The 15,805-nt window shown below is 45.7% G+C and overlaps 1 protein-coding gene across 3 annotated transcripts in view; it reads left to right on the plus strand.

Annotated features, from left to right (window-relative positions):
• Nucleotides 1-7,211, plus strand: part of Nr4a2 (nuclear receptor subfamily 4 group A member 2) — an 8,003-nt gene extending 792 nt beyond the window's left edge. The window contains exons 2-9 of one of the 3 annotated variants that reach the window (XM_033756370.1): nt 1,082-1,208; nt 1,691-2,556; nt 3,304-3,433; nt 3,821-3,984; nt 4,867-5,069; nt 5,448-5,464; nt 5,569-5,626; nt 5,775-5,916. In XM_033756370.1, coding sequence (XP_033612261.1) covers nt 1,693-2,556; nt 3,304-3,433; nt 3,821-3,984; nt 4,867-5,069; nt 5,448-5,464; nt 5,569-5,626; nt 5,775-5,832 — 1,494 coding nt within the window. In that variant the 5' untranslated portion in view covers nt 1,082-1,208; nt 1,691-1,692 and the 3' untranslated portion in view covers nt 5,833-5,916. Of the gene's footprint in view, nt 1-1,081; nt 1,209-1,690; nt 2,557-3,303; nt 3,434-3,820; nt 3,985-4,866; nt 5,070-5,447; nt 5,627-5,774 lie in introns of those variants that run through there. The other 2 variants (XM_010606765.2, XM_019204982.2) reach the window with 2 other exon arrangements.
• The last annotated feature ends 8,594 nt before the right edge of the window (nt 7,212-15,805 follow it).

Below are 15,805 nucleotides of genomic sequence, written 5' to 3' on the forward strand. Positions count from 1 at the left end.
GAGAGAGAGAGAGAGAGAGAGAGAGAGAGGGAGAGGGAGAGGGAGAGAGAATGCCAGCGCAGTTAGGAAGGTGGGGGTTAATACCTAGCACAGTCATATCTCCAAGGGCTGTGCGGGGTGGGGGGGTGGGGGTCAAGAGTCTCCTGTTTTTTCTGATTTTCTCCTCCTCCCTACCCCCGTTGAAGCAAGAATATGGGGGAAGGGAGGGAGTAGGAGTGGATGCTTGGCTTTCTTTTTCATTAGTAATAAGATTGTGCTCTAGAATAGCATCCAAGTGGGAACATCTGAAAATTAGTAGGACACAAGAAAGCCTTGTTCCAGCAAGTAGACAGATTGTGGAAGGCATTATGGAGAAGGTGTTCGGCTTGCAAGGCTGGGAAGTGCTTCTAACATTGGTACCAGCACCTATAAGTATTTTCTCTCTCTGCATTTGACCTGGGTGGGATGCACCTGGCAAAACAGCGTCCTCTTTTCCCACCCTTTGACAATTAAAGATGTTGAAAAGCAAGTTTTCTGGAAAAGTGAACACCAGTTCACTTGTGTCCCCCAATCTCAGTGCTGTTAAAAGAAGCCAGATGTTTCCACTCAAATTGCCTTCCGCGGCTGTCCAGGCCTTGCTAATATTTAGTAAGGGGGATTGTTTTTTCTCATTTTATATTCTTGACTTCTAACTTTCTTCCTCTCTCCCAAAAGAAAAGCCCATTTGACCACGGGGGTGGGGGGGTCAAGCAGTTTCCAGTGCTGCACTTTCTCTTAAACTCGTCTTCTTATTCTAGTCTGGAATAAACTAAAATGGAAATGACCTCTTCACCCACAGTATACCAAATAATTGATTCATTACATCATAAGTATTAAGTAAATTCATGAAATACCTTTCCTCCTTCAGGATCTTTTTGCTACAGGGATTTACACAGGGCTGTGGGTGATATTCTCTCTTCTTTCTGGCCATGTCTTTTACACATCCATTTAAAGTACATACTAATTTCCAATGAGACATAAAAGGGCCTGCCTGGTGAGTCCACATCTGCCCAGCTAAATCTCTGTAAGGAGGACATTGAAACTTCCTGTGTCTGTATTTCAGGGAGGAGATCGGACAGGCTGGACTCCCCATTGCTCTTTTAAAAATCTTGGAAACTTTGTCCTTCATTGAATTTCGACACTGTCCACCTTTAATTTCTTCGAAAAAAACGCCAGTAACTCGGCTGAAGGTTAGTGAACTTTATTTCTTTTTACCTTTCCTGAGTTCCCTAATCATCAAGAAACAGAGCATCAGAATCTTCTCAAGCAAACCCTGTAACTTCAGGTTACAGGGAACAACTTCCTCATTGTGTGATCTAACTTGATTTCTAGAATGGTCATTTCTAGAAAGCTTACTGAACCCTAGCTTCAGAGAAGAGGCTTCTCCGAGCGGGGTTGCCGGTGAAGAAGGGAGTGGGTGGAGGGAGGTACCTGGAAATATTTGAGTACAGACCTTCAGTAGCTTTCTAGCGAGGGTCCTTAGTTGACCAGTGGTTTGACACCCTACCCTGCACTGTTGCTCTGCAGCTCCCACCTCTCTCTCCCTCCCTCTTGTGCCCCTACCCGCTCAATGACCGCTGTGGGCTGCCGGTGTAGCTCCAGGTGTACCCGAGCCCGGGAGAAGGTGTTCAGTTGACCAGGCTGAGTGTGTATCACCCTGTTTCATTTCCAGCCATGCCTTGTGTTCAGGCGCAGTATGGGTCCTCGCCTCAAGGAGCAAGCCCCGCTTCTCAGAGCTACAGTTACCACTCTTCGGGAGAATACAGCTCCGATTTCTTAACTCCAGAGTTTGTCAAGTTTAGCATGGACCTCACCAACACTGAAATCACTGCCACCACTTCTCTCCCCAGCTTCAGTACCTTTATGGACAACTACAGCACAGGCTACGACGTCAAGCCACCTTGCTTGTACCAAATGCCCCTGTCCGGACAGCAGTCCTCCATTAAGGTAGAAGACATTCAGATGCACAACTACCAGCAGCACAGCCACCTGCCCCCCCAGTCCGAGGAGATGATGCCGCACTCCGGGTCGGTTTACTACAAGCCCTCCTCGCCCCCAACACCCACCACCCCGGGCTTCCAGGTGCAGCACAGCCCCATGTGGGACGACCCGGGGTCTCTCCACAACTTCCACCAGAACTACGTGGCCACTACGCATATGATTGAGCAGAGGAAAACGCCCGTCTCCCGCCTCTCGCTCTTCTCCTTTAAGCAGTCGCCCCCGGGCACTCCGGTGTCTAGCTGCCAGATGCGCTTCGATGGGCCCCTGCACGTCCCTATGAACGCGGAGCCCTCGGGCAGCCACCACGTGGTGGACGGGCAGACCTTCGCTGTACCCAACCCCATTCGCAAGCCCGCGTCCATGGGCTTCCCGGGCCTGCAGATCGGCCACGCGTCGCAGCTGCTTGACACGCAGGTGCCCTCGCCGCCGTCGCGGGGTTCCCCCTCCAATGAGGGGCTGTGTGCGGTGTGTGGCGACAATGCGGCCTGCCAGCACTACGGCGTGCGCACTTGTGAGGGCTGCAAAGGGTTCTTTAAGGTGAGCAAGGGCGGGTCTGAGGAGGCTGGTAGGGGCCCCCTAGTGCGGGGACCTTGGAGTGCGCCCTCCCCTGTGGCGCGGGCTTCCCCGTCTCCTGGCTCAGCCGAGGCTGCTTTGCCCACGGGCTGCGGCGGAGGAGGCCTCAAGGGTAGCTGGAGGACTGGGAGCCCCGGAGTCGCAGCCCCCTCACCCGGCCGACCCGGCGTGCCCTCGCCCGAAGTTGCTGGCGCTGGACTGGGAAGAGGGTCATTTGCATGTGCTAGGAGCTGTCTTTCCTGCTCAGATTGAAATTGGTTAGGACAGAGAACCGTGTCTGAGCTAACCAAGTGGAACAGAATTCCCTATGGTCAAATTAAGTGATCTCTTTATTTCGCCATCCTGATTGAATAATCTTATCATTTTAAATAGAGAAGGTCTCCAAGGAATGTAAATAATATGAATGCCCACGGATTTGTATTTACTGAGCGTCTCTTTCCCCTTCTCTTGGCATATAAAACACAGCAAAGAGCGGCAAGGTTAGCTCAAATGTTAACGCTATCAATTTTCTTCTGTTAAATACCCTGGGGGAGGAAAAAAGAAAAGAAATAGAAAGAAAAGGAAGAAGGGAAAAAATGAAAAGGAATAGTGTATTTGTGTTTGTTTGCGGAGAGGAAGTGTAGATCCACGCCATTGAGAAATTGACTCCAGGTTGTTGGATTTTCAAGGGAAAAACAAGTAATTTGTAGCATACATTGTCTCCTTTTGCAGCGCACGGTGCAAAAAAATGCGAAATATGTGTGTTTAGCAAATAAAAACTGCCCAGTGGACAAGAGGCGTCGGAATCGTTGTCAGTACTGCCGGTTTCAAAAGTGTCTGGCTGTTGGGATGGTCAAAGAAGGTAGGTCGGGGCAATCTGCCGAACCCTCAGCCTGAACCCCTGGAAAGCCAATACTTGTAGTACAGTCCCAAGGTCCACTTCCAGAGACCAAGAGCCCCCTACCTCGTGCCCCTGCCCAGCCTCCGGGATACACCCCAGCCTACTTGCCCAGCCTGACACAGTGAAAGCTGCCTGGCCCTTCCCGCCTTTAACCACACGACCCAGTTGGAGGAAGACATAAAATAACCCTGCTTTTTTAATGCTTCTCCTCAGTGAGAGTTCTGCTGCTTTGCAAGCAGAGGGGTCCTGAATGGGCAGGCTGAGCACCCCACAGCTTCGGCCTGGAGAAGGGAGCAGCAGCTGGGCCTGGGACACCCGACTGGTGCAAACAAGGCTGTTCTTTTGCAGTGGTTCGAACAGACAGTTTAAAAGGCCGGAGAGGTCGTTTACCCTCAAAACCGAAGAGCCCGCAGGAGCCTTCTCCGCCATCGCCCCCAGTGAGTCTGATCAGTGCCCTCGTCAGGGCCCATGTGGACTCCAACCCGGCTATGACCAGCCTGGACTATTCCAGGGTAAGACGCTGGTGCTGGACGGAATGGGGAATAGGTTGGTAAACCAACAGATGGGAGGGACACCCTCCTGACACCCTCACTCTGAGCCCTAAATCCCAGATCCCAGGGGTGCGGTAAGGCCAAGGAGACTTTGTGCCTCACAGCTTGGGTGGAGCCACGGAGGCACACAGTTGGTGTAGCTCAAAGTGTAGCTGTGAAGACACTGAGTGGGCCACTCTCTGTGAACCTCGACAGCCACCCCCTCCACCTCCATATACAGCAGTGCCTCTAACGCAAAAGCCAGAGGCTGTGCAAAACCCCACTTTTCTAGTTATCCCCAATCCTCCCTAGAGGTACTGTAATCCGCACCCTTTCTGCCAGTGTCTGGGGAAGGATGTGGGAGCTGCCTGGGGGCCAGAGAATGAAAAGAGAGGGGTGGAAGGAGTAACAGCGGGGTCAGGGATCAAGTGGTCAAATTCTTCTTTTACTCCAGCTGTGAAAAATGTGCTGGCTTTAATTGGAGGAAGTATGTTGGGCAAACCTAGAAGCGACTGCAATATTATTAAGATTTGCAAAGGGCGTCTCAGCTCGAGATCCACTCTGGGACTGGAATGAATACTAACATGTCAATTGTTTTGTGGAGATAAGAGTGAATGTTTCCCAGGGCGGGATGGCACTGTATTTAGTCTGTATGGAAAATGGTAATTTACATATTTAAAGCAGCGACCTTATAGCACCGTCCCTAATTGAATTAATTGCCCTGGAACATCTAATTTCCTTACTGGTCAGAGAGAGGTTTAATTGTTATAAAAACCTGGCTCCCCTACTAGAAACGGGGTTAGCAATTTCACGGGTTATATATTTTAGAGAACCTCATTAAGTGTTTTTTAAATGAAATTCCAGTTCCAGGCGAACCCTGACTATCAGATGAGTGGAGATGACACCCAGCATATACAGCAGTTCTATGATCTCCTGACTGGCTCCATGGAGATCATCAGGGGCTGGGCAGAGAAGATCCCAGGCTTTGCTGACCTGCCCAAGGCTGACCAGGACCTGCTCTTTGAATCAGCTTTCTTGGAACTGTTTGTCCTTCGATTAGCATACAGGTAATGAGAAGGGAGAATATCCAAGGTCAGAGAGGAATCAAGAAAGTAAAAAAGAAAGTGAGGAAAAGGAGTAGAAAAGAGGGATAAGAGAAAAGGACAGACTTGGAAATGAAAGAGGGGAAAAGGAAAGAAAAGAGAACACAAAAGGAGAGGAGCAGTGTGAACCCAGAAATCTTAGCTAAATGGACTGGAGGTGGGATAGGGGGCGTTCTTGATTGTTATGAAATTAAACCCTTTCAAGGTCCACTGGTCTACATTTTATTAACTCTTCAGTAATTAGGTGCCTCTTAAATCCCTCATTTATTGCTCTTCAAGTAATTAGTTGTTTAGCTTTTCTCTCTCTCTTTTTCTCCCCTCTCTCTTTGGTATTAATTGCAGGTCCAACCCAGTGGAGGGTAAACTCATCTTTTGCAATGGGGTGGTCTTGCACAGGTTGCAATGCGTGCGTGGCTTTGGGGAATGGATTGATTCCATTGTTGAATTCTCCTCCAACTTGCAGAATATGAACATCGACATTTCTGCCTTCTCCTGCATTGCGGCCCTGGCTATGGTCACAGGTCAGTACTGCAGGTGCAGGGCACTTTCCCTCCAGAACTGCCCATCGGGATTTGTCCTGGCCTTCCCTTGTTACACATCTTCCCTGGTCCTGCCTGCTGACTAACTACCCCATGCCTTCTGTTTTGTTTTTGATTGTGTTTTCTGCAGAGAGACACGGGCTCAAGGAACCCAAGAGAGTGGAAGAGCTGCAAAACAAAATTGTTAATTGTCTCAAAGACCATGTGACTTTCAATAATGGGGGGTTGAGCCGCCCCAACTATCTGTCCAAACTGTTGGGGAAGCTCCCAGAACTCCGTACCCTTTGCACACAGGGGCTACAGCGCATTTTCTACCTGAAATTGGAAGACTTGGTACCACCGCCAGCAATAATTGACAAACTTTTTCTGGACACTTTACCTTTCTAATATCTTCTCCCATGCACTTCAAAGAACTGGAAAGAAAACTAAAACTGTCCAGAGGGGCTAGTCACATGGGCAGAGATAGCCACCTGAGCTGTCTCAGCTCAAACTGTCCCCACTTCTGTAAAACTCCTAGCCCTTGATCCCTAAAACAAACAAATAAAAACTGTTGCTATTTCCTAACCTGCAGGCAGAACCTGAAAGGGCATTTTGGCTCCGGGGCATCCTGGATATAGAACAAGGACTACACACAAGGCAGTGGTATAAACTTTTTATTATCAGTTAAAAATAAATTTGTTGTTCAGAAGAAAGATTGCTAATGTACGATGGGAAATGTTTGGCTATGCTTGGTTGTTGCAATTAAGACAAATATGTCACACACACACACACACACACACACATGTACATCTTAAGGGGACCCACAAGTATTGCCCTTTAACAAGACTTCAAAGTTGTCTGCTATAAAGATGTAATATATAGTAAAACTAAATGTTGTGTGGGTGGCATGAGTTGAAGAAGGCAAAGGCTTGTAAATTTACCCAATGCAGTTTGGCTTTTTAAATTATTTTGTGCCTATTTATGAATAAATATTACAAATTCTAAAAACTAAGTGTGTTTGCAAAAAAAAACTACATAAAAAGGGACAAGCATGTTGATTCTAGGTTGAACATGTTATAGGCACTTGCTACTTCAGTAATGTCTATATTATATAAATAGTATTTCAGACACTATGTAGTCTGTTAGATTTTATAAAGATTGGTAGTTATCTGAGCTTAAACATTTTCTCAATTGTAAAATAGATGGGCACAAGTATTAACACATCAGAAAATCCTGATAAAAGGGACACATAGTGTTTGTAACACCGTCCAACATTCCTTGTTTGTAAGTGTTGTATGTACTGTTGCTGTTGATAAAAAAGTTTATATCTTGATTATTTTGTTGTCTAAAGCTAAAGAAAACTTGCATGCAGCAGCTTTTGACTGTTTCCAGAGTGCTTATAATATACATAACTCCCTGGAAATTACTGAGCACTTTGAACTTTTTTGTTCTTTTTGATGTCTAAAATTGTCAGTTAATATATTATTTTATGTTGGAGTAAGAATTTTAATATTGCCATATTCTGTAGTATTTTTCTTTGTATATTTCTAGTATGGCATATGATATGAGTCACTGCCTTTTTTCTATGGTGTATGACAGTTAGAGACGCTGATTTTTTTTCTGATAAATTCTTTCTTTGAGAAAGACAATTTTAATGTTTACAACAATAAACCATGTAAATGAACAGAGCTTTGTCTTCTTTCTGGGTCAGGAAGAAAATGATGACTAAACAATGATATATAATAGGCAAACTTGGGCTAAGTGGCTTAGCCAACATCTGAATTTCAAACTAACAGCCTAGATCTATCCTGGCAAAAGAAACTGGATAATTGAATTGATTACTCTAGAGAATCCAGGACAATATTTTTTCTTAAACAGAATTTTCTAGTCTGGTGACTTACACGTATCAGAATCAATTTAGAATATCTTGCTTTCCTGTTATTTTGGCAAGTGCAACTTTCAGAAGAGAAGTTCAGAGGATCAAAAGACTTTCGAATTTTTGCAAGGTTGGGAGTCTTGACAAGTTCTTGGCTTGGACAGTGTTTAGAAAATATCTTTTTAAGACTCAGTCAACATGAATTGGAGAAGTCTTGCATGTTACCTTTGATTTTCCAATTCCTCCACATAGATCTGTTGATATGGTTCTTGGAGGAAGTGTTAAGCATTTCAGGTTCTTTGGGCCTTGGATTGGTTTCTGGCATAGAACTCAGTAGAGATATTTCTTACTTTTTTCCTCCTTCAGTGGAGAGTGATGAGTTGCAACTTGCAGTTTTAGAATAAAGTTTCCATCTAAGGTTCTCAGATAAATAATAAGTTATCTGGTGTAAGTCAGCTGTAACAGTGCCTCTAGGATCTACAAAGTGCTAACTTTCAGTAGAGAAAGGAAACCAATGCTGTAGATGCTGATTTCCAGCTGAGTTTCCTCCCAGCCACCTTAACCTTGGTCCCCGGTTTGTGAGTCTCACCCTAGGCCAGCAGTGCAGTCGCTGAGTGCTGGATGAGAGCGTCCGGTGGTGCTGACCCTGGTGCATTACAGACACCCTATGGGTCACTAAAATTTACAAAGTGTTATTATTTTTAAATGAAGCATTAGAATAAGAAATATCCAGGGCAACTCTCAGGTTATTTTTCCTTTACCTTTTTTCCCCCTTCACTTATGTTTTAGAAAGGATTGTTTTGTGGGTAGGTAAAGAGAAGGCTGGTCTCTGTGGCAGTTTGTTTTTACTGGATGTGTTTCTCAAGTAAAAACTGAGGGGCAAAAGAGGGTGGCCGCATAGGAGATCAAATGCAAACGAAACGTCCAGGATCCTGGCTTTCTGGAAAAGAGGCTAGCTGTATAATTCTATTTTCATCTTATGGCCAACCAAAGCCACTAATTAATATGCAAACAGAAGGAGCTGTTAGAAGTGCTGAGTCCTCAGCACTGAACTCCCAGGTGTCTGCAGCCCCAAGACAATTGCATTCCGTCACAGCATCCCTGAGAGCTGAACCCAGGAGAGAGCTCTGTGGCTGGCTCTCCCTGCGGATCACCTGTGGCCAGTGGGTGTCAGATAGTGCACCTCTCGAGAATTTAGGATGGAAGAATGGGGGAGAGGAATGAGCTCTCCCACGCCCCGCATGCCGACTGCACCTGCTGGTGCACGTTTAGCTGTGACGCTCAAGTCGTGAAGTGGGAAGTGCCTTTTCTGCTTCAGGGTCTCTTCCAACTCAGGCTGCAGGCAGAGTCGTGCTGCTAGAGTGTGGCCTCTGTCTCCCCTGTTCTTCAGAGGCTGCAGCAGCTGAGAACTTTTCCTGTCCTAGACTTTCTAGGAATAAAGTTCAGGAAAGTCCACAGACACATTGCACTGTCAGTGCCGACGTCGCACCAAACTTCTTTACAGAGAGACTAAAACTATGATAAGGGCTTCATATCGCCCACGTGTCCTCTTGGGAGTTCCAGTTATTGTGTGTAGTTCCAGCCACGGGAAATATACTTGTTTCAAAGTTGTGGTCATACTTCTGAGCTCTGAGAGTTCTAATTTTAGTCCACGTCGCACGGTTGCCTAGAACGCTCCGATTATGAGGAGAGATTCCCTTTAATTCAAAGTAGGAAGAGCAGCGCTATCGCTCTGTTTCTGCCTTCTGCGGTCTGGGAGGGTCAGGCCTGGAAGCAGCGTCTCTATCTCCAGGTGCCCCGCGGGTCCTCGAAGTGAGGACCCGCACGGGTGGGGGGAAAGAATTTGAATTTTGATTTTTGTATCTCGGGTTACTCTGCAGTGACCGAGGCACCCAGAGACCTTATCTTTGTATTTCTTTCTGATCACCGACTTTATCCCCAGAGTGTTTGGGCATTCCCCTGAAAATGCGGACTCTAAGGCTAACAGGCTCTTGGTTTTCTGTGAGCAAGAAGACTATATAAAGACACACAGATATTCTTGCCCATTTAAGAAGGTTACTTGAAGGTCCAATTTCACTTTGCCTTGAGAATCTTTTGGTGTTGCCGGTGTCGGTATGACAATGTGAATGTCCACTTATCTAATTCTATTTTAAACCTAGGCGTCGGCAGTGAAGAAAAACATTATTTCCAAGATACAGACAGGTCAGCCAGGGAGAAGTTTTATTTTATTTCTTTGCAATGTTTTGACCACACGGCTTCCGGGCACGGGCTATATCTCCACCCTGTCAGGCCCTGCGCAGGGTAGCACCATCAGAGCGCTTCCAGGGAACGCTCGTGCTGCGCGTCTTCGCGCCCGCAGCTCTCCAACTATTTCCGTGCGCTTCCTTTTCCCTTTCCATCCGCCACGCGGCAGCGCCGAGATGGCTATGGAGAGAAAGGGCTGAGGGTCGCTCAAGCCGGCCGGGCCTCCCTCGGTGGGAGAGGTGCTTGACTTGAGGCCGCTTGCACCCCAGCAAAAATGGAGCGGGGGTTTCCTTAAAGCTGAGGGGAGGGGGCAGTGTCTAGTCCCAAGGATTTTTAAACCCTCCTCCCCCAGGTATTATTTTCATGGTTGAATAGAGATCTAGGAATGAGTGTCTTTAGAAACACCTTCCTCTAAGGAGAGCTTTAAGGGTTAATTTTCCTCCCTATCCCTTCCCACAATACAAGAAAATGAACTCTTGCTCCGTGGGCTCGCTCGGAATTTCTCAGCAACCCAAACTTCCTGGGCACCCCACGTGGTGGGATTTGACTCAGTTTTGTAGTCCTACCGGAGAGCTAAGCTGTTGCAGTCCCAGCCGACGCCCAGTCAAATTCTTCTCCGCATGGGTCTTTTAAAAGAGCGCTCTTGGTTGCCACAGTCTTCGGGGGAAGGTTCTGCTTAGATCCGTGCGTTTGAAAGAAGTCGAATTGGAGCAGTCACAGTTTGTAGGGATGGATTCGATCAATACTGGCTGCCTTTGTTCATAAAGGGAGGTATGACTTCCAAATGGGTCATCCTTTTTTAATAATTCGTTTTAAATAATAAAACAAACATCAGAAAATCCGCTTTTTGTTTTTACTTTTAAATTTTGCTAGAAGCCAAAGTGGGCCATTATACTGAACCATTTAGGAAGGTGAGGCTGGCGGTCATTCAAAATCATTTTCCCTCACCTTGCTTCCTGAGCACGACTGGGAGCAACTGCTGGGGCCACAAGTCTTTCTCCTCCGAGGTTGTGCCTTTGCTTGGGAAAAGTGCGACTTCGTCGGCGGGAGCCTCATGGAGCAGTCGGTGTGCGGGAAAGCTGAGCCCCACGCCACGCTGGAGGCGCTCGGAGGAGAGTCGCGCCGAGGGTTCCCGGCCGAGACTTGCGCCAAGGGCCCTGCGGACGGCCGCCGGAGGAGGCTTACTCCCCGCTGCGCGCCTTCTCCCTAGACCCCCCTCCTAGGTGTCGTGATGGTGTTGAGGCCCTAGCATTTCGGGGCGGGAGGTGTCCAAGGGTCGGCACCGGAGGAAGAGAAGATGCAAATGTTCGCTCTGCTCTTTGCGTTTTGGAGACTTAAGAGTTCGACTCTGAGGTTTGCACGGAGAGACTTTGTCGAGTGAGCCCCGGAGTAATTAGCACAGCTCGGGTTAACTCTGTTGTCTCCTGGTCTTTCTCTTCCCTTCCCAGCTGCTCCCCGCGTCTTTCGCAGCTGTTCCATAGCCCCCAGGGCGGAGGCCGCAACTGGCTCGGCAGTCGCGGCACGGTCAGGTTCGGGGCTTCAGGACGAGCGAACTTGAGCTGCAGAGCGCGCGCCCGGCTTCTTCCCGCACCCTCCGATCCGAGGTTAGTCTCGGGTCTACCCGATCCTGCAGCGGGGCTGGGTCGTCCTCCCAGACGACTCGACTCGAGTGAAAACTCTTTCTAGTTGTTGGGGCGCACAAAGGGGCGGGGCAGAGACATCCGGGACGGATTGAGAGTCCCGTCCGCACCTTAGGAAAGGCTGGGGAAGGCGAGTGCCTACGACCCGAAACAGAGTTCACGCGCGTTCACGCTCCGCTTTCAAATCTCCCGGAGCCACGTGTAAGGCGCCTCGGCTCAAGTGCGGGAGTGAGCAACTAGTCAAGTGGCCAACTCAGTGCAGCCCTGCAAGGCCCTTGGGGCCTCCAGGAACCGGTCCGCCTCGGGGCCGGGCACATTCTTTTCTCCCATGAAGAGGTTGGTCGCGCAGGCCGCTGGCCGCCCTCTTCTTGGCTTAGCTGATCTCCGTTTCTCGCGAGCTCAGATGAGCGGCACATAGCACCGAACTGGCGCTCGGATCCTGGGGAAGATCGGATTCAACGCTTTCTTCAGAGCTTCTTCTTCCCTTATTCTCCAAAACACTTATTTTTTATTTGCTTCTATTTATATAAAGCAGGATTTCCACGACACTTTCCACCTGTTCCACCTTTCCAAGACTTGGTCCTCAGGTTTCCGCTAGAAACTTTTCTGCAGGTGTGAGAACTCATTTGCAGGGCAGGCAAGAGAGAGACAGGGACTAAACCTTCTATGATCTCTGGAGTTGGACGAGGATCCTGTCGACAACCTTGAATTGGATTGGAATGCCGAGAAGGATATGGGATGAGGATAGAGGACTCTGATCAATAAGCTGTAAATAGGCCACTGTCTCTCAAACTGAGGGTCTTGACCCATTGTGGTTTGCAAAGTTATTATGGCTTGTTATCAAAATTGTAACCCAGAAATATAAAAGAATGATGAAATAGAAATTATCAGTGCACAGGGTAGGAAAACTGAGAGCTCTAAGCATTGCTTGCTGAAACTTTTATTGGGACACAATGTAAAATGTGTTTATGAGTGTGGGTCTCAGTTACTGTAAAAGCTTGACTGCCACTGCTGATGGGCTAGGCTGAGTGGGAAGAGAGGGGGCTGCTTGCACTGAGCTGGTACTGATATGGAATCTTAGTAATGCACTTCTATGACTAGTCGTCTTCCTTCAGCTTGTGGTGGTGGCTTTTGTTTTTGTTGTAGCTCTTGAGGTTTGGTTACCCAACTCCTTCTCCCTTCTCACCTGACAGACTTCAGTATCTCTTATCCTCTGGCCTGTTAGCTACTAGGATCCCACTGGGCATCCTTCAGCAAGACAAGCATATGGAGCAACCCTGTTTCTATCTCCCTCAGCAACCTGGGGAGAGAGAAAAGTAAAGAAGGTGTAGAGGGGAAGCCAGGGAGATAGGAGTGGAGTGAATGTCTCATCATCCACTCAGGACAAGTCAGGTCCTCTCGTTTGTATGGTATAGCCCAACACAAGGAAGGAACCAAAAGCCCTTTTGAGAAACAGATAAAGAGAAGAATGGATAAAACCAAGGTACCATACTGTAAATGGTCAAATGAGTAGGAAATTAAGAAGTTGGGGGAGACAATTTAGAGGATATAATCAGAGTTTAAAGCAAACAGAGATGGGAGAAAGGGACTGAAGTATCTTAGAAACAGGATGCCCGGGTGCCAACCATAATGTGGATGAGCTTAAAGAAAAAAAAAAGAGGCAAATGAGAGTAAACAAACAAGGACACATAAAAAACAGTGGAGGGGTAGGTGAGCACATAGGGGGTGAAAGTTGCAGGTGAAGGCAATAGTAGGACTATTTAAACAGAGTATGATGTTCAGTTTGAGAAACCTTAGGCTAACTGGAATCACATAGAGGTTTTAAATTCTGTGATATAGGAATTAGAAGGAAAGCAAAATACTGACATTGAAAGTTCCATCATTCTGTTCTAAGTAAATGACTTTTTCCCTAAGAAGGGCTGCCATCCCCAGGCAAAGGTGGTGCAGACTCTTTCAAAGGTCTAGCAGCAGTCACTTCTTGTGGTTTCTGAGTTTCCTCCATCACAATCACTTTATCTGTCTCTCATTGCAAAGTCAGATCTCCTATCATGTAATTCTTTCGACTCATATTTATATAGCTGGCATTATTATTTCCATTTTACAGATGAGAAGATGAGGGTCAAAGGTGTTATAAAATATCTTGGCCTGCAAATATATGAAATTTTTGGACACTGAGTTCAGAAGTAGGCCAGACAATTATAAGTGCCTTGCTTTATCACTGCCTGGACCAGAAGGATTATACCTTTTTTTTCTTTTACTGCTTTTGCAGGAACTGGAGTTTTTCTCACCAGCTAAGAGTTGAAGCTGTTGCTTCAGATGTGGCCAGACTTCTGGAGGGGAGTACTGACACGAAGTCATAATGGGGCAGTGATGATAGCATAGTGCTTTACTCCTTCTGAAATAAAAAAGATCTTTTTATTGCATATCATATTTAATGTGTGAAGGGGCTTTGAGTTGCTTGCTTTGCTGCCCAAGAAAAAGAATGAGAATAGACTGCTGCATGTGTTTATCTCATTGAGAAAGTAATATTAGAGGTAGTAAAGAGGAAAAGTATTCTTTCCCTCAAGCTGTTTGAATTTCTTTATATTAATCATTCAATTTTTCAGCCAACTTTTAAGTTTCCTATCAGGAAGAACAAATTACACATCAGTAAATTCAGTCACTGTAGCCATAGCCCTAAGCAGGCCACTCAGTAATACTAAAAAACGGACTCATTTACTCTTTTCTCTGCTTCTCCTGTGTTTGTGGTCTACAATGCTCAACTGTTATTAACATTTTCCTAAAAGCTGCTCTCACAGTCTACCAAATGGTATAAATAGATTTTTGTTTAGAGAGTCCAACAGAAAGTAATATTTCTTTAGAAGACTGTCTGCATCTAACTTGGTGTGGTCAAAGGGTGGCAAAAATAGTCTTATTACATTACAAAATTTATTAGAATATTCACACTTGACAAACAAAATATGGTGGATTTAGGTCAGCTATTTGCTTATACAATAGATTTTGTTCGTCTTTGACATTTATCTGAGGGCTGGGAATAGGATAAGTATGTCCTGCGTGTGTTATGCTTCTTGTTTTATAAAACTTACTTGTCTGCAGTTATCCAGAAATAATTTACAATCAGTGGCTTAGGGACAAGGAAGCCTTGTGACATGTTCTGAAAGTGCCTTTTCTGAAATGAAGTTCTGAAGAGTTGAATTATGGAAACCCTATTAGGAGATTTTATTTTTGAGGAAGGAAGATGGCTACATTTGTTTTCTTGGTCTTTTGCTTAATTACTTTTCCTGCATACTGAATTAGTACAGTTAAAAACTAGCTTGTAGATCTACTCCATTCCAGGAGTCTGTGCTTTGTGCAATTGTTCTGCTGTAAGTGCAGGGCAGGATTTTCTACATGAGCCATGTGTGTGGAAACAATAATCAGACATGACCCATCAATGACTTATTTTTCATATCTCTGAGAAAAAGAAAGTCTGCTGCTGTAAAAGCTGCACTTGCAGATGTGTTAGCCCTAAATAACCTTTAAAATTGGTCATGGTGTGGTGGGAGATGTTGGTATTCATAAGTGTTTTGACATGTTTGACATTTTATGTATGGTGCACTGCTCTGTCTTGAATTTTCCCCCAATAGTGCATGTTTTCTTACTAAAATGCAGCTTTTGGTGTTTCTATTTGGGGTCTACAAGTCTGCTTATTGGAAGACTAATTTGTTTTCTATTTATGCAAATAAGTTTTAATGCATTAGTTTATTACTTTTCATGATGTAAATATGAAAGGACTTTATAAAGGAGAGACAGATTTTAGTTTTTTAAAAAGCAGTGTATGATAGAATATATTTGATACATGTTCAAATATCTCAAACTTGCTGTGATCCTGGATTAGCAAATAAGAAAAAAAAAAAAAAAGCACTTCTATGGAATGATTATGCTCTCAGAAGCCAAGGAATTTGTGCACCAGAATCTGGTGTAATGAATAGAGGTTTTGAAATCAGTCGGAGCAGCATTTAAAGTTGTCCTCTATTCATTTATTTTTGGAAGGGATAAAAGGATCCCTAGTGGGGAATTGCCTACTCAACTGAGAAATCCAGATGGCCTTAAGGTAAGTGTATTGTTAGAAAACATACACTTAAATATACGTAGATTCAGATATTGCAACGGCATTCACTGAATCAGATACGTTTGATACTGTGTTCATCTCCTTTTACAGTGGTTTTCCAGGTTGAACTCAGTAAATGACTTCAAAAACTAACCTTTGGTGAAGCATTTTTCAAATCTATGAGTACCATGCTATTAAAAGAACTAGCACTTGTATTTCTCAGTGCTGGAAAACGCAACACCTTTAATTGAAAAGTTTTTGTTACCACATTTTACCTTGTTCAGTATAACCTAGTGCTACAGGAAGTCTGTTCTAATAGGTGCTCAAACTTG

The sequence above is a fragment of the Fukomys damarensis genome, unplaced genomic scaffold, assembly GCF_012274545.1.
Source record: "Fukomys damarensis isolate Sample0158 unplaced genomic scaffold, DMR_v1.0_HiC HiC_scaffold_26, whole genome shotgun sequence".
NCBI classification, from domain to species: domain Eukaryota; kingdom Metazoa; phylum Chordata; class Mammalia; order Rodentia; family Bathyergidae; genus Fukomys; species Fukomys damarensis.